This window comes from Squalius cephalus, assembly GCF_949319135.1.
Source record: "Squalius cephalus genome assembly, chromosome: 5".
In the NCBI taxonomy this organism is placed as follows: domain Eukaryota; kingdom Metazoa; phylum Chordata; class Actinopteri; order Cypriniformes; family Leuciscidae; genus Squalius; species Squalius cephalus.
Genome location: NC_137126.1, coordinates 48262622 through 48280192, shown reverse-complemented (window position 1 = coordinate 48280192; position 17571 = coordinate 48262622). Strand labels below are relative to the sequence as shown.

Below are 17571 nucleotides of genomic sequence, written 5' to 3'. Positions count from 1 at the left end.
AATACAATTTCAGTGTTCTTACTTTCTATTTAATTTCACATTGTAATGTGTCTAACAATTTCTGAGTGATTTTTTTTTCCCAGTGTGCATTACAAAAAAACAACATACAATTTGAAGGTGTACTAAGCATAAGCAATGAAACCGAGAGTTTGCAATGCATTAGCTGTGCATTTCCTTCAGTGTTTGCGTCCTTGCATAGAGTTTGTTTCAGGCTTTAGCGTTTAATACCCTCCGTGCATTCATTAGCTCACCGCACCTACTGGCTGATTATTAACTATTTAGTTATTGCAATGCCACACGCCCCTTCCATTTCACTTCTCAAAAGCCAGACGTAGGCCTTTAACTGTGACGTTTTGGGCTGCGTTCAAACATCAGGCCTGGTTTTCCTGCACTACCTCAGATAACCAATCAGAAAAGGCCTGTTAGCGAGACGGTACTTCAAAGGTACGTGTGCGTCCGTCGACCTCTCGTTACCTCTGACGGATATTAACTCAGAGGAGCGATAGGGAGCTTCACTTCATATCATCTGTCCTTGGAAAGAAGCATTTCATTGAGGTTTCAGGGTCTCGGTTTTGTTAATTCAAAAATGGCAGCTGTTATTTACAAATGTTTGTGTCTTCATTTATTAATTTTGCTTGTCAAAACTAAATGAATTGACTGAATATATTTGGGGAAAATTGTGAAGATTTTGTTTTGTTTTCTGTTTTGCTTCATTACTTTGGTCTGTGTTTGGGCTGAGAAGGACTACATTTCCCAGAATGCTTTGCTTTCACCTATTATGACTCTTAGTCCCTTAAAGGGACGCTCGCATTTCATAGAAAGTAACCAGCATACAAGCTTACCAAAAGTGCCTCTGTATCCCATGAAATGAACACTTCATGAAGTTTACTTTACACATTAATGTAGCCTGCTGTCATGTTCGTGGCAATACCAGCCAATGATGTATCAACACTTATCTTTAATCTGTTACCCAGAAATCTCTGTTGTCATATATTTTAAAAGCAACCCTTTAAAGGAATGGTCCGGGTTCAAAACGAATTAAAACTAGCAACAGTATCTGTGACGTGCTGGAAATATACGTCACAAAATATCGGGTTTTGAACCTGAAACATTCTTTTAAGTAAAGAAAAGGAAACACTGGAAATCTTGCCATGACAAACAACCTGAATGTTTTTTTATTTTCTGTCAGTAAATGGTCACTTTTGTCGAAGGTCTTGATCTTTGAACCACAAACACACCTGTGTCTCTCACATCCCTCGCGTCTTTCTAGCTTCATACGCTCACAAATGCTGCTTTTCATCTAAATGAGGCTGAATCCCAAATTAAAAATACAAATAAGACAAAATATAGTGAATCCCAGTATATCGGGTTCACACACCAATGAGTTTCAATGACTCTTCCGGTTGTTTGTGTTGCAGATTTTTTGAGATTACTGCACTTTTAAAGAGCAATGCATTTACCTGTTAACTGTCAACCCCCTTCTTAGCATAGATCTGAACTTAAATTATTGTAATTCACAAATCTCTTATTAAATATTATTGCAGAAAGCACTTAAATCCTGAAGACTAACCAAGTTGTGCTCCAAATTTGAAGTTGTTGTCACAAAATGTAGGGATGCACCGATATGAAAATTTTGGCCGATACCGATAACCGATAATTCTTCATATTTGAAAGCTGATAACCGATATATAAATTGGCTGATAAATCTTAATCCAAGGTTTTATATAATTTTTGAGCACCTGATTACAAAAACAAAAGTCTCACCATTAAAATCCATGTCCCAAGCACACAATTATAAGGATGTTCTCGTTATAATTTAATGTAGCCGATATTACAGACTTGTGTTGCACATGAAGTGATTTCAATCACAATCACAAAATAATCCATTATTTATCGGCTTTAATATATCGGCCACATTTTCTTATCGGGCCAATAATGATAACATTATAAATGAGCATATATCGGCAGATACCGATATGGTTGCCGATATATCATGCATCCTTAACAAAAAGGTTGTAAAAAAAACATTTCCATTGTAACGCAAGTGTTAAGTTTTCGAATGATACCTAATTTTTGAGGATGCTATACTATAGCAGCTATAGGGGAAAAGGCAATAGCAAAGCAGCGGGACACTGACAGTTAACAGGCTACACATTTTAGAGCTACTACTATAGAAATGCTTTGTTTTCCGATGGAAATCGTTATTTTAAAACGCCCTTGTATTTCCAAGTTTTCCATGAGTAGTTGCAACCCGGTTGAGTTACACTGTACCATAATGACAGTAACTTTTTATCAACCAAAGATAAGAATGAACCAATGTTCTCATTAAGTGGCAGTGAATTTTGAAACCTTGTAACATGATGAACAAACTACCGCCTCCTGATTTTCTTTTGACTCAATATAGTAAGTAAACACAACTATTGCCACCAACTCCCGCAGATTACGGTATATACGCATCGGTCTCACACAGATTAACATGTAAAGCTCTTGGCTTTATCTAGAAAGGATGCAAACAGCACTTTGCCTTGGAAGAAAATCTGCATGTGATTCAAAGCGAAACAATCGAAGCACTATGTCACCGCCAGTTATAGAAAATCAATGAAATGTCACTAAACGTTGAGGATGGTTTTTTTGTTTTTTTTCTCTCTATCTTTGGTCCTTTGTGTTGGTTGTATTGTTCATACGCTCTCTTTTCCACAGAGAATCAATTAAAACTGCCTTTTTTTTAACAGAGCTAAATCCCTTCAGAAATCAAGGGATATGCCAGTATATGTTCAATATTTTGTGTAAAAAAAAAAAAAAAAAGAAAGAAAGACAAAACAGTTATAAGATAAAGTGTTGTATTTTATATATAATAGAACATTTCAATGGTATGTCACTAATATATTTATTTACTAATATATTTATCCATTTTTGTCCAGGTCTGAGAAAATGTTTAAAATGTTATTTTCTCACTTTTGGAATGATATTCTTTATGAAACGTACAGCTGCCATTATAGATGTATAAACCTGGCATCATTCCGATTATATACAAATAAATTATTTTGAAATAAAAATACAGAGAATGTGGTGTTTGCTTTATTTATTATTATTTTTTTATTTTATTTTTGGGGGGAGGGGGGTAATGTTGATGATCAACAACATTAAGGTCCTTGGTTAATACATTTTATTTAAAGTTTTAATAGGAATTTTATTATTAATAGTAACTTTTGTTGGGCTGTTGGAAATTGTGCCAAACCAACATGCGTATACACTGTCGACAGATGAGCTCATTAAAATCACACTGTTATGATAGTTTGATTATAAAGTATATTTGAGACTACAGACTATATAGATCTGACTCTGTGAGACTGTAGTTTGAATGAATCTCTTTTCTTTGCACGACACATTGACATTACAGTCCAGAACGGCTCTTTCAGCATTATCCTGAACATTGTATAAGCATTAAGCCCCATTTACACTGCATGGTTCAAGTGACCCATTTCCGATTTCCGCTCTCATGTAGCACAGATCGGATATGACCGGCAAACGTGTAAGCAGGAAAAAAGCACATGGATTCCGATATTCTCAGATCCGTTTCAGGCCTCACTCATGATATCTGATATGAATCGGATACATGCATTTGCGTCTGCCGTGTAAGCAGACAAAACACTGGATAATCATTTTGTCTGCATCTGCATCCATTACATATGTTTTACTTCCTTTTCCAGGTCAGAACATCTACATTGGGTTGTTTCGGCAGTGTATAAGTGTATAGTGTAAATGCAAATATCGGATACGGGTCACTTTTAAAAGATGATGTAAGCGCGTCGTCAAAAAAAACGGATATAGTCAGCGAATCGGAATTGGGCATCAAGACCTGCAGTGTAAATGCAGCCTTAGTTTCATGTGTCATTGAACAGAAGAGAGGCTCTCAGTGTAAAACACACATCCTGCGACATAAAAGTCCTTCACATAAAAATCAGTCGACATGCTTTTATGTCTAGGTCTAATTTTTTAGTTAGCCCCTTTAAATTTTTGTATATTTTATTTTAATTCTAATGTTCATTTTATTTCAAGCAATGAATTTGTTTCATGGTTTTGTTTTTCATTTTAGATTGTTAACTGTAACAACCCTCACGTCTTACAAAAAAAATTATTAACCCATTTGACAAAGTTTTATGTGTCGTGGACGTAGCTGATGAACGATTAAGAAAACGATACAGATACTTGATACGTTACATTCTTTATTGTTGCCCTGCACGTTCAGTGTTAACTGATGGTCTCGGATTATTCTTTCACTCCAGCACAAGGGCTCGTGAGTTAACCATGTTTCTGCAGATGTGTTTGTGTATCAGTGAAACTCCTTCGGGATGCCCTGGCTCTCCGGTGTGAGAACCGTGAGGTTTCCTCTGGCGTCCTGGTCCTTCTCAATGGCCTCGAACAGAGACTTGAAGTTTCCAGCTCCAAAACCCTGGTGGATCAGAAGACGGAGAATCACAGGTTTAACGCATGCGTTCTTATGATGGGAAACATCAATGAGAATTGGACTCGTTGAATTACATTTACATTTACATTTACATTTAGTCATTTAGCAGACGCTTTTATCCAAAGCGACTTACAAATTAGGACTAAATTAAGCGAGTCATCATGAAGAGGCAAAAACAACAACAACGCAAGGAGTGCTCAAGATACGAAGTTCAGGCATTATTCAGAGTAGCATAAGCCTGATAAGTGATGTTTCAAAGGGAAAGTTTTTTTTTATGAGGTTTATGAGGAATTAAACAAAGTTCTGAAGTAGAAAAACTGAAACAGTATGTTCTTGTAAAACTTTGTAAACTCATTTTTTTAGGGATGCACGATATGTCGTCCACCATATCGGTATCGGCCGATATATGTTCATTTTTAATGTTATCGTTATCGGTCCAATAAAAAAATTTGGCCGATATTTTAAAGCCAATAAATAATGTATTATTTCCTTCAGATGAGACACTTCAGATGCGCACTGTTCAACATGATGGTTTTGAATTGCTTGAAATATGATTGAAATCACTTCAAAATAGGAAAATATAGTTAAATGCAACACAAGTCTGTCATATCGGCTACATAAAATTATGAGAAAATCATTATAATTGTGTGCTTTGGACATGGATTTTAATGGTGAGACTTTTGCTTTTGTAATCAGGTTCTCAAAATTACATAAAAACTTAGATTTAGATTTATCGGCCAATATATATCGGTTATCGGCTTTCAAATATAAAGAATTATCGGTTATCGTATCGGCCAAAATTTTCATATCGGTGCATCCCTACTTTTTTTTTTTTTTACAGTGTATCTACCAACCCATCGTTTGCCTTTACCAACAATCCACGGTGTTTTGATTCTAATTGTAGGTGTCATTGGGTTCATTTTCTTGCTCTGTTTGAATGTTTTAAGCACCACAAAAGACAGTGAAGCTCCTTTAGTGTGGTTTAGATAGAAATGTCTTATCTTTAGGCATTTCCTTCACTTCACAAGCTTTAAAAATGCCCCTAGTAAAACTATGGGCCTGTTCAAACAGGTTGTCAGAGCTCAGACTCAAACTCAATACTGTGTTTACTGTACCTGAATACACATTTCTTCTCATTCAGTGTATTTAATCTAAGACACACGATCAACTGCACTGCGCATGTCACAACTTTCCCGAACATTCACGTTCGCTGTTCCCATAAACACTTCCTACATCTCCTATATGGTATTCGTATGTTGTGGATATTTGCAATATTTATTTGTATGTTGTTTGTTGTGGTTTATTGTTGCATCTGTGGGTTTTTAAAGGGATAGTTCACCCAAAAATGAATTAATTACTCTCCCTCTTGTCATTCCAAACTCTTGAGACTTTCATTCATCTTCAGGACACAAATGAAGATATTTGTAATGAAATGTGAAAGATTTCTATCGCCTCCATTGAAAGTCTATTCATCCAAAACTCTGATGCTTCAAAACTTTCATAAAGAGAGCCTATATGCAAGAATATCATGTATTAATTGCTTTTTTATTGCCGATGTGTAAACAGCTTGTAATGAAACTTAAAAAACTAGACCTTCCCCGACTTCCTATTTTTTCTCTGAAAGCTTGTCGACTGAATTTTATGCTTAGGATTCGGGAATGTTTTTGTCAGGAAAATCGCAGATGTGTGTTTTACACCGAGAGCCTCTCTTCTGTTCAATGACACATGAAACTAATGCTTATACAATGTTCAGGATAATGCTGAAAGAGCCGTTCTGGACTGTAATGTCAATGTGTCGTGCAAAGAAAAGAGATTCATTCAAACTACAGTCTCACAGAGTCAGATCTATATAGTCTATAGTCTCAGATATACTTTATAATCAAACTATCATAACAGTGTGATTTTAATGAGCTCATCTGTCGAGAACATCTCCACATCTCTATGATCAGATGCTTTCTGAACTGATGTTTCTCATTTCTGTTGTGTGTTTATTGTGTTATTGAGAGGAAAGAGCAGCACATATTCACATTCATCTAAACGTCGCTCTCAGCAGTGGACGCATCGGGATATTCGTTAACAGTAAATCACTGCAAAGGTATTTCCAACTTTGGTTTACTTTTAAACGAAGAACAAAAATAAACTTCACTGTGAGAATATCAGGATCTTGAATCATGTTCAGTCTCTAGTACCTTACGAGAGAAATTACGTTACTGCAGTTTCACTTAACGGCCACTGGTGTCGCTAATAACAAGACTTAGTTATACTTTATTTTAAGGTGTCATTGTTACAGTGTAATTATATATTTAAATACTCTGAAATATTATTTAACAACATGTACTTACTATAGGGTTAGGGTAGGATTAGGCTTTGGTTGAGGGTTAGTTGCATGTAATTATGCATAATTTACTGTTATTACTATGGTAAGTACAGGTATGTAACAAGGACACTATAAAATAAAGTGTCACTCAAGATTTTCTCAATTCTACATACAGCACATTTAATTTAGGCTCTTATTCGCATATAAACATTGATCAGTGAACCAATGAGGATCAATTGTTCTATTTATATATTAATAAAAGCCTAAATTAAATCTGTAAGACTTCAAATTCTGTCTCTTCAGAAGACTTGGATTAATCAGCTCCATACATGTGGATTTATTTAACAATCTTTTTATAAACGTTTTGAAGCATCAAATTCACAGAAAAAATATCTTGATTTCTTTTCCTAAGATGAACGAAAGTCTTATGGGTTTGGAACGAGTAAATGATGACAGAATTTTAATTTTTGGGTGGACTAGGCTCCATTAAATTCACTTTAAAAAAGCATCTTCTACATGAATAGATGTAAATGCATGTTGATGTCAGACTCACAGAGTGGTTGTTCCTCTGGATAACCTCCAGGAAGAGCGTCGGCCTGTCCTGCACGGGTTTGGTGAAGATCTGTAGCAGGTAACCCTTATCGTCAAAGTCTACTAAGATTTTTAGCTCCTGCATTGGATGAAAAAACAAAAGTTTTCAATATGTATTTGGAAAAAATACACAAATGAACAAAACACAGCATCATATCCAAACGGGAATCTTGGCGTCTCTGACCTGCAGTGTTTTAAGGTCCTCCTTCACCTTGATCTTGGCCGTCTTCAGGTTCTGTCGGAGGCTTTCATAGTAGTTATCCGGAGCCGACAGGAACTCCATCCCTCGAGCTCGAAGGTTCACAATCTGATTCATAAGGACAGAGGTTCATGTTTTGTCTTTTACTTTATTGTGTTCTAATAGGAATGAAGTCATATTGAGAGGAGCCGTACAGCTTGGATGATGTTGGACGTGTTCAGGGCTATGTGCTGCACTCCGGGTCCTCCGTTGTAGTCAATATACTCCTTTACAAACAAAAAAAGAGAATTATAACACTAATATGGACACTTACTATAGATTTCAAATTGTCAAATGTTTTAGTTAAAGGTGAAGTGTGTACCACTAGTGGTAGCAAGTAGAATTGCACAACAAATTCCTATTGGAATTAGCAAAAGCTTATGTGCAAAATTGGATTATTGCATAAAACATTTGCAAATAAAGCACCGTTTCCATCCAGTGAGCCGAAGATAACAAAATCGTAATTTCCAGATAAAGTGGCGCTAAATATCAGAAAAAAAAGTTGCTGCAGTAGGAGGAGCCACTGTATATAATAAATAATTTACAAAATGCAATAATCACGCTCATGTTATCTTGCTTTCCTACGCCTGCTGTTTGGGAACGGAGCCATGTAAGAGTATTTATACCGAACCACTTTGACGAAAGACTTCAATGAATCCATCAGTTTATGCACGTTTTAAAACAATTATCTGACTCAATTGAGCGCATACATTTTTAGAATTTATGCGCATCTTGGCGTTTCCATCCTGCATTTTTTAATGCGATATCCCAAAATGCACATGTGGAAACAGCTAAAGATAATCTGATTGTTGGATGCCACACTGTTTACAATCAGATTTCCCCAAATACTGTCTCTATATATGTATTAACATCCAAAAATGATGAAATTAAACTCGGCGCAGGCTGATCGATCCTTTACATGCAATCTGCAAGCAATCACATCATTGCCGCATGGCACAAGCTGATTGGCCTCTGCTGATCCTGCAGCCAATGAGATTGCTTGCTCAACAATTAAATAATCTGGTTGAGTGTTTGCTGTGAGCTGGTCCTGTAGTAGTGCTATCAGAGTTTCTCTGAACCCCTCCTCCTCCCCAGCTCCACCTGCCTAGATCGGCTACACGATTCATTTACAACAGTAGCTTATTTCAATTTTTCAGTATATAGTCATATATTTCAGAATTGTATTGTTACTTTTACAACTAATTATAATAATACTAATAATATTCTGGCCAAGTTGTGCAGCCCTATATATAAATACTTTAAAAAAAAAAAAATTAAACGTTATGTTTACCTGCATGTCATTTGAACATTAAACAAAATCAGAGAACCATGAAAATTGTTAAATTATTGTAATTATTAATTACCTTCAAATCTCAGGGGGACTTCAGCTAAATATTAAGGGGTTCGGCTGACAAAAGTGTTCTCTGACGTAATTAATTCAATAAAAACTGAAATATTTGCAAGAAGTTTGATGGGGATGTGCTGGGAAAACCTGGATCTGCGATTTCTTTTTCCCGATTGCTGGTTCATTAATGGGCATCTTGATGGTTTCCTCATAATTGGTAACTACGATGGATCTGAGAGCGCTGTACTCGGTGTGGATCTGTTTATCATCGATGGACCAGAACCTGTGGAACAGCAGACACTTCTGATACCTGCAGAAAAAAGACACAGAGAATGTGTTTTTTTGCCAGTGACATTTCCACAAATTTGCCTTATTGATTTGTTTGTTGGATGTGTGACCCTCACCAGTCCGTGACTGGCACCATTTTATCATCTGGCTGGTTTCCAACAATGTGATCGATGAAGCTCAGATGTCCTGGTGGCCTGTTGCCAGAGAAGGAGAACCACAAGGGTAAAAACGTTTCATGTCTAGCTATCACAGTTTCATGCATTTTTGTATTATGAAATGTGTCATGCATGTTTCCATAGAGTATGTATCTGGCCTAAGAAACTATATTTGTACGCTCACATTATTTTACAAGATGTTGTACATGTTCTAAATATTTTCTAAGAACATTCTGGGCCCTATCTTGCACCCAGCGCAATTGACTTTGTAAACCAGCGCATGTATCATTCCTATTTTGCACCAGACGCACAGCGGACTTTTCCCTCCACAGACGCATGTCGGTAAATTAGGGAATGAACTTGCGCTCCGGGGGCGGTTCAGTGAAAAGAGGAGGCGTGTTCCGGCGCAAACGTTCCCTGGTGCTATTTTGCAGTTTCAGAAAACAATTCCGCCACTGACCAGGAGAAACCTCGTCTAAAGTCAGTGGCGCGTTCAGATGCTATTTTAAGGGCGCATGCTTGGCCATAATGTAGCGTGTGCACAACGCACATACACTTTGCTTCTCTCATCTACACAGACGCAGCAGTTCCCATTTTTGGAAGTCATACATTATTACAAGGAAAAAAAAACACATGAGGGAAATCATTGTTGTGTCCATGAAGATGTGAAAAATAGGCATAAATCTAGCTTACACATTTACCCAAATTATAATACGCCTGTTTAACCGAAGCTAATTTGGGTGTGTTTCTCCATCCCCAATGTCACTTCTCTGTGTTTTACGGCCCTGACGAGAACGTCGGTCTCCTCGGCTGTGAACCGCTCCTGGCAAATCCGCCGTTATAATAGCAATCCGCCATGGAACAAGCGCGCCTGCTCTTAAAGGGAATGTGATATGACGCTCTGATTGGTTTATTTCACGTTATGCCCAAACCACACCTATGAGTAATGAAGCTTCTTCAGACCAACACATTTTAGATTTGCGTCGAGCGCAAGAGTCATTTATCCCGCCGGTATAATAGCAACAGCGCCCGAGATCCGCCCACAAAGTTACTTGCGTTTCACGCTTGATACTTGCGTTTCAGATCGTTAAAATAGGACCCTCTATGTGCTAATGTTCCAATTAAAGGGATAGTTTAACACATTTGTTGTGTGTGTGTGTGTGTGTTTCAGACTATGGAAGTCATTGGGCCCTGTAATTGTTTGGGTTACCAACATTCTTCAAAATATTTTCTTTTGTGTTCAACAGAACAAAGAAACTCATAGAGGTTTAGAACATATCAGCAAATTATGACAGAATTTTTATTTGTGAGTGAACTATACCTAACATTATTTCTGAATGTTCTCTGAATGTGCAAAATGTCCATTTTTTTTAATGTTTTTACTTGGTTAAGCAAATGTTAAGGGGTCATTAACAAGTTTAAATTTTTTTTTTTTTTTTTTTAAATGCAACTAAAACATTAAAGAAAAAAGCAACTTTCCATGAATGTTGTATAAATAATGTTTTTGCACTGACGTTTTGAGAACATTATTAAAGACCAGATAACTTTGAATGAACGTATTCTTAACGTTACTGTAAGAATGTTTGTTCTGAGAACGTTCCCTGTTGTCTGGGTTCACAGTAAAATCACTCACAGTTTTGGTAGCAGAGGGTCTCTGAAGAGCGGCTCCTGGTATCCTGGCAGAAACAAACCTTTATAGGGTCCCATGTACTCAACAAACGTGTGTGTCGTGTCTCCATACTGCAAAACACAACATCAGATATATCATACGTGTTCGCCAAGCTCAAGCTTTAAAGGGGTGGTATAATGCCCTTTTCACAAGATGTAAAATAAGTCTCTGATGTCCCCAGAGTGTGTGTGTGAAGTTTTAGCTCAAAATACCCCACAGATATTTGTATATAGTGTGTTAACATTGTCAGTTTTTGTGTCTGTCCCTTTAAATGCAAATGAGCTGCTGCTCCCGTCACAGAGGGCGGAGCTTCAAGAGCTTGTGTGTGTGTTTGTGTGTTAACAGCTCTGATTATCTCACACAGACACACACTGAAAATTTCTAAAACGTTTAGCCTTTTATGTTCAAACCGGAGTCAGACAATGATGGAGAGACTCTAGAAGAAGAGACAACATGCAGAAGCAACAGGACATTTCTGAATGGTTAGTTGATGAATTTATGAAGCTGATGTGTGTCTATCTTCTAGTCATTGATTAGCATATTCTGTCTTGATAATCTATAAATCGTGTTCAGGGGGCGGGGTTTATGTAAATTCTAGGGTTGGTGATGTCACTAACCCGGGAGGAATGTGGTGTAGTCTCTACCAGCCGTTTGTTGTAGTCCTTAAAAAGCGATTTCTTTAAAAGCAAATATCTCCCTTTGCTTTGAACTTTGAGCGTTGTAACTTTGCAGATGTTGTTTATGCTCAAACAGCAACATTACACACTAACTAAAGTTAGACAAGTCAAATCATAATCAACCACCCCTTTAAAGTCAGTGTATGTCTGTGTAAACACATGTTGTCTTTCTCTCTGACGTACAGTTTGAATGACAGTGTATTTGACTTTTCCTCCTGAATCCTGCTCCACCCACGGCTCTCGGACGACCACTGCTCCTCTCTCTTTGGCTTTCTGGGAACGCAAACACACATTTATTCCAAAGTCCCTTCAAGGTAAATCTGTTTACGTCATGCAGTTATTTTTTTAGGTTAACTGAATATACTGTGCAGAACATACATGCATTTCTCAAAGATACTTTTGTTTTTATCTTATTCTATGCTTCTGAGATTCATTTCTTTTGCATTGTGATATTTATTTCACATTTAACCCCATTTTAACCCTCAAATTCTCATTATTGTAATCGCAAAAACTCCTCCTGTTAACCTTAAAATGTGATTAATTGTCATGAAAATAATGCCTACTTAACTGCAATAGTATATGCATTATGCAGCTTGTTTTGAAAATGTTAAGCATAATGCATACTCCTGCATTATGAGTGGCGTCCAGTAATAATTTTGGAAATAAATATTTTGTAATTCATTTTCATGTCTTAACTTGTCTTTAATTGATTATGAGTTTATAGCTTTTTCCTGCTTTCTCAATATCTAACATTTTTTTCCTACATTTTTTCTTTCTCAAAAATGAGCGCATTGGAAATGAAGTTCATAGTGGAAATGTTTGGTACTGCACCTAAACAAAATCTTCATCATTTTTTGGACATATCAACTTAAAATATTTTATTGCTTCGATTTTCGCACAGTTTTTGAGTAAAACATATTTTGAAAAGTTTATAGCTTTTTCCTGCTTTCTCAATATCACTTTCAATACTTTTAGCCTTTTGTAAAAATCCCTTTAAGGAAAGGCAGTTCCTCAATGACATCACCTAGAAGTGACATCATTTTGGAGGGAAAATAACCCCACAAACATCAGTAAGTATCAGCCATAGGTCTGATGAATTCCCAGTTTTGATCATATACACTGCAGGAATAGTAAGAGTGATATGAGAATATTGATGAGCATACTACGGTACTCTTGTGGTTTTTAAAATCTTTGATGTTAACTGGACACCCTCACTGAATTAATTATGCAGCATTATGAATATTATTATGTCAATAATGTAACAAACCTTGACTAAAAAGTCACAGTCCTCCACTTGAAACGCGACGTCTTTCACTCCGTCTCCATGTTTCATCAGATGCACCCCCATTTCTGTGGAGCAAGAGGCTATGAGCACTTTCGGTCTTTTCTCAAACCAGGGGCATTTTAACACAGAATAAACAGAGTAACAGAATCCTTCATTATCCTTTCCCATGTGTGAATATTGTCATATGCTTTTCAGGACAGTTAAACCCATTTTAACCCACAAATTCTAATGCTTTAAGTTTTTTTCATGACCCTTTTCATAAGTTTTACACGACCTGGAAAGTATTTTTCATGTGTAAAAATAAATGAAATGGTTCATACCCTCATTTCCAGGGTTCAGAGCAGACTCGAAGACGAATATTATCTGTGAAAAGAACAAACAGTTTTAACTCTGTGAGTGATTTTGAAACAAATATGCAGGTTGGGTTTTGATGCTCTGATGCTCATAAAAAACATTTTTTACATTTCTGATTTTTCTACTTCATCGGAATGGAACGAAACTTGGTAAAGGTTTTAGCACTTGTTATGTGAACACAAAACAGGTTAAATGATCCTGAAAAAAAAACAAAAGTCACGCTTGTGCTCCTCACCATCAAACATGAGCGCATTGGAAATTAATTTCATAGTGGAAATGTTTGGTACTGCACCCAAACAAAATCTTCATTTTTTTGACAATTTTTTTAATTTCTTTGATTCTCACACAGTTTTTGACTAAAACATGTTTTGAAAAATGTATATTTCATATAATTATTGAAAATAGTATTTTTGTGCATTTTTCATAACAATAAACTTTCTTTCTATTACTTTTTTTCTCTGCCAAGTGTCTTGAGACCAAACTGAAGTCTGAACTCCAAAGCATTCAAGATTTATGCCAGTTTAAGATAGAAATTACATTTTCAAGTCTATGCTAAAAAACTGCCTAAATATAATTTAGTAGCATAAAATCCCCTAAAGATACAAAATGTTAAATAAAAAATGGCTAACACTTTTTTAGTGTCCTTGTTACACGTTACATACATAGTAATAACTATAAATCTTGCATAATTACATGCAACAAACCCTAAAGCAAACCTAATCTTAGTCCTAACCCTATAGTAAGTACATGTAGCTAATTAACATTACTCATTACAGTTACACTTTATTTTAATGGGTCCTTGTTACAGTGTAATTCTATATTTAATATAATGTATTGTCATAATATACATGTACTTATAGGGTTAGGGTAGGATTAGGGTTTGGTTGAAATAAAAAAATTACAGGTAACACTTTATTTTACAGTGTCCTTGTTATTGTTACATGTACTTACCATAGTAATAACAGTAAATTATGTATAATTACATGCAACTAACCCTCAACCAAACCCTAATCCTACCCTAACCCTATAGTAAGTACATGTAGTTGCTTAATATTACTTAAATATATAATTACACTGTAACAATGACACCTTAAAATAAAGTGTAACCATATCAACCTAAAATCCAAAATGTATTTATTTCTAATAATTTTAGGGCATGAAATGAGTGATTGTATGACGTGTGTGTAGATGATGTCCTGTGTTGTGTCATGTGTGTATTGATCCTCGACACACACACACCTTGTCCTGTCTGATGGCGTGAGACACCAGTTCTCTGCTGCCCGTCTCCAGACCTTTATACGCCAGCGGCTCGAAGCCAAACTTATCGCAGTAGAACGCCGCGGCCTAGACCAGAAACACACAGTTTAAGGGTATATCTGTGTCTGCAGTTTTATTTCGACAAGTTGTTTTAATGAGATAATCAAAAGAATTTTAAAATCCTAAAATATCTGTTAGAAAACAACATATAAAATGAATTCAGTCTAAATCAACAGACAAATGTTCAGTGCGGTTCTAAAGACAATTTTGATACTGTCATGTTTAACGGGTTATTTCAATTTGTTAGTGTGATAAAGAAAGTTTATGGGCTATTTAAGTCATAAAAAACGAATTAAAACTGAATCCATAAAAGGATCCCATGACGGAACCCATAAGCTTCCATATAGAACCTTTTCTTCTATGAATGTAACAAGACGAAATATTCTATAGAGTACAAAATGAGCAGAAACTATTGGTTAATATGTAAACCTATGTCACTGTCGAGATCAGGCGAGATCAACAATTGCATCACTCTTAGATTAACATCACATTATTGATCACATCTTCAGAGAAGCGTTCGTCATGTGCTTTAGGAATATCAAGCCTTTAAAACAAGTGAAAGCGACTATATAACAATTAAATTGTGCCAACAAATGTATATTCTGTACAATAATCTTACAGAAACGCTTTCGTTTAAACCTTAAACTTCGCATCAAAGCATCTTTACTCCAATACAATACTATAATTCCTGAAAATCTTATTTTATTCAGAGAAAGTGCAAAAAGTAACTTTGAGATACTAAATATATATATATATATATTTTATTTTTTTTACTTGAATTAGCTTATTTTTGTATTTTACAATTTATTTTAATTTCAGCTAAAGCTTTAGTCATTTTGTTGGTGTTTTTTGTCATTTTATTTGTTTTTGTTTCTTAAAAGTCTATGGTTTATGTACTTTTTTATTTCAATTTGAGGTATTTTAGTAAATCGAGTCAAAGTAAACGTTTATTTATGGTCTTAGTTTTATAAATGTTTTTAATACTATTTTACTTGTATAACTATAATAACCCTGAAACAGATTCAGCTCTGTCTGTAAACTGTAAAATCACCTGTTTGGCGTTTCCCACCCAGAACTTCACATGGTGAAACCTTAAAAATTTCCCTCTCTCCGGCTGGAACAGAACAATAAAATAAAAATACATAAAATATAATATATTTACATATAGTTTTGTTGGTCACACTTTAGATTAGGGTCCAATTCTCACTATTAACTACGACTTCTGCCTCAATAAACTCCTAATTACAGCCTATTAATAGTTAGTTAGGTATTTGTTAAGTTTAGATATTGTAGGATTAAGGGATGTAGAATATGATCATGCAGAATAAGACATTAATATGTGTTTCATAAGTATTAATAAACAGACAATATCCTAGTAATATGCATGATAATACGCAGCTATTAATAGTGAGAATTGGACCTTAAACTAAAGTGTTACCGTTTTGTTATAGTTTAAAGTTCATGTTACCTTCTCTCCTTTGTCAGTGTATGAAGTCTAAAGAGAGAACAGACATCAGTTAATATTTATCAAACAATTATACATTCATACGAACATTCTGAAATTGAACTTTCTCCAGACTGAAAGACATCTTTTGACTTAATATTAAATAATAATAAAAAAAAATCATAAAATTGACTTTATGACAAGACAATATGCATTTTAATAGTTTAATGTCTTTATTGGCATTGAGGATTCCATGAAGAATCTTTAACATCCATGGAATCTTTTAATTACAGTAAAGATTACTATAGTGGAAAAAGATTCTTCAGATTTTTCAAATATTCTTCACTCTAAGAAACAAAAATAGTTATTTTAAGATTTGTTCACTGAAATGCTAATGTAACCAATAGCACACGTTTGTGCATCACAATTTTATGACCATAAATGAATGTAAATGCAGTGCATTGGACTCACCATTTCGAAGTCAGTGGGGTTTGTGGGTCAGAAGAGCTGTCGTACACACAGATCTGCTGTTTTATGGAGATGGTCCTCACTGCAGAGCATAAAATCCGGGGGGAGGAGTCGGATAAAATCCAACTCCTCCCACCTTACATACCTAAACCTACCAATCTCCACCCCCTGATCCCTAAACCCACCCCTAAACCTACCCATCTCCACCCCTAAACCTACCAATCTCCACCCCTTATATAAGATCCGACTCCTCCCCTCGGATCTTGTGTACTGCTCGACAGGCACCATCACCATTACCATTACCAAAAAACGACAGGCACCATTACCACCCGCACCAAAGCCTGCGGGCCCAGCTCGCCCTCCCCCTCGTGAGAGCTCTTCGGCCTCTGCCACAACGCCAGGGCCCACACCCTCCTCCATCTGCTCGAGGTGAACTAAAAACAACTGATACCAGCTCTCAGTGATGTGTTTTGGGTCCCCGCTCTGATAACAGTAACTTTCTCAAATGTTTACAGAACAAGCGGGAACCCAGTGTGCCTGTATCTTTCTCTATTGCTGTTCTATTACAAGATAGAAAGTCTAAGGCCTTCAATAGCCGTGCAGCAAACCTAACTAATCTGGTCAGGTGCCTATTACACGTCAAAGTAAGATTGATGTGGGGACAAAAAGTAAGACTGTTAAGTTAGTAATAATAATAATAATAATGCATTTTATTTAAGGCGCCTTTCAAACCACTCAAGGTCACCGTACAACAAGTAGCAACAGTAACAATATTAAAACAGAAAATAACAGTAAATAACAATGTCAATAAAAAACAGCAATAAAAATAAATAAATAAAGAATAAAAATACTGGACTTGAGTGCACGAAGTAATCATAGAAGATAAGCAGTTCTGAATAAATGAGTTTTAAGTTTGACTTTAAATTGAGCTAAAGAGTCTGAATTACGGATGTTG

General features: G+C 35.9%; 1 protein-coding gene and 1 long non-coding RNA gene across 3 annotated transcripts in view; both read right to left on the bottom strand.

Annotated features, from left to right (window-relative positions):
- Positions 1-219: 219 nt before the first annotated feature.
- The window catches only part of LOC307158907, a 43909-nt gene continuing 26557 nt past the window's right edge, over positions 220-17571 (bottom strand). Inside the window, exon 2 of the long non-coding RNA XR_013821293.1 lies at positions 220-2000. This is a non-coding gene — a long non-coding RNA (uncharacterized lncRNA). The remainder of the gene's footprint in view (positions 2001-17571) is intronic.
- The window catches only part of hpda (4-hydroxyphenylpyruvate dioxygenase a), a 38020-nt gene continuing 24655 nt past the window's right edge, over positions 4207-17571 (bottom strand). Inside the window, exons 1-14 of one of the 2 annotated variants that reach the window (XM_079871870.1) lie at positions 16620-17078; positions 16173-16199; positions 15756-15818; positions 14627-14731; positions 13354-13396; positions 13016-13098; positions 11932-12021; positions 11036-11142; positions 9364-9441; positions 9107-9269; positions 7770-7841; positions 7561-7683; positions 7339-7455; positions 4207-4453 (exon numbers count right to left, since the gene is read on the bottom strand). In XM_079871870.1, coding sequence (XP_079727996.1) covers positions 4334-4453; positions 7339-7455; positions 7561-7683; positions 7770-7841; positions 9107-9269; positions 9364-9441; positions 11036-11142; positions 11932-12021; positions 13016-13098; positions 13354-13396; positions 14627-14731; positions 15756-15818; positions 16173-16199; positions 16620-16622 — 1194 coding nt within the window. In that variant the 5' untranslated portion in view covers positions 16623-17078 and the 3' untranslated portion in view covers positions 4207-4333. Of the gene's footprint in view, positions 4454-7338; positions 7456-7560; positions 7684-7769; positions 7842-9106; positions 9270-9363; positions 9442-11035; positions 11143-11931; positions 12022-13015; positions 13099-13353; positions 13397-14626; positions 14732-15755; positions 15819-16172; positions 16201-16619; positions 17079-17571 lie in introns of those variants that run through there. The other variant, XM_079871871.1, reaches the window with a different exon arrangement.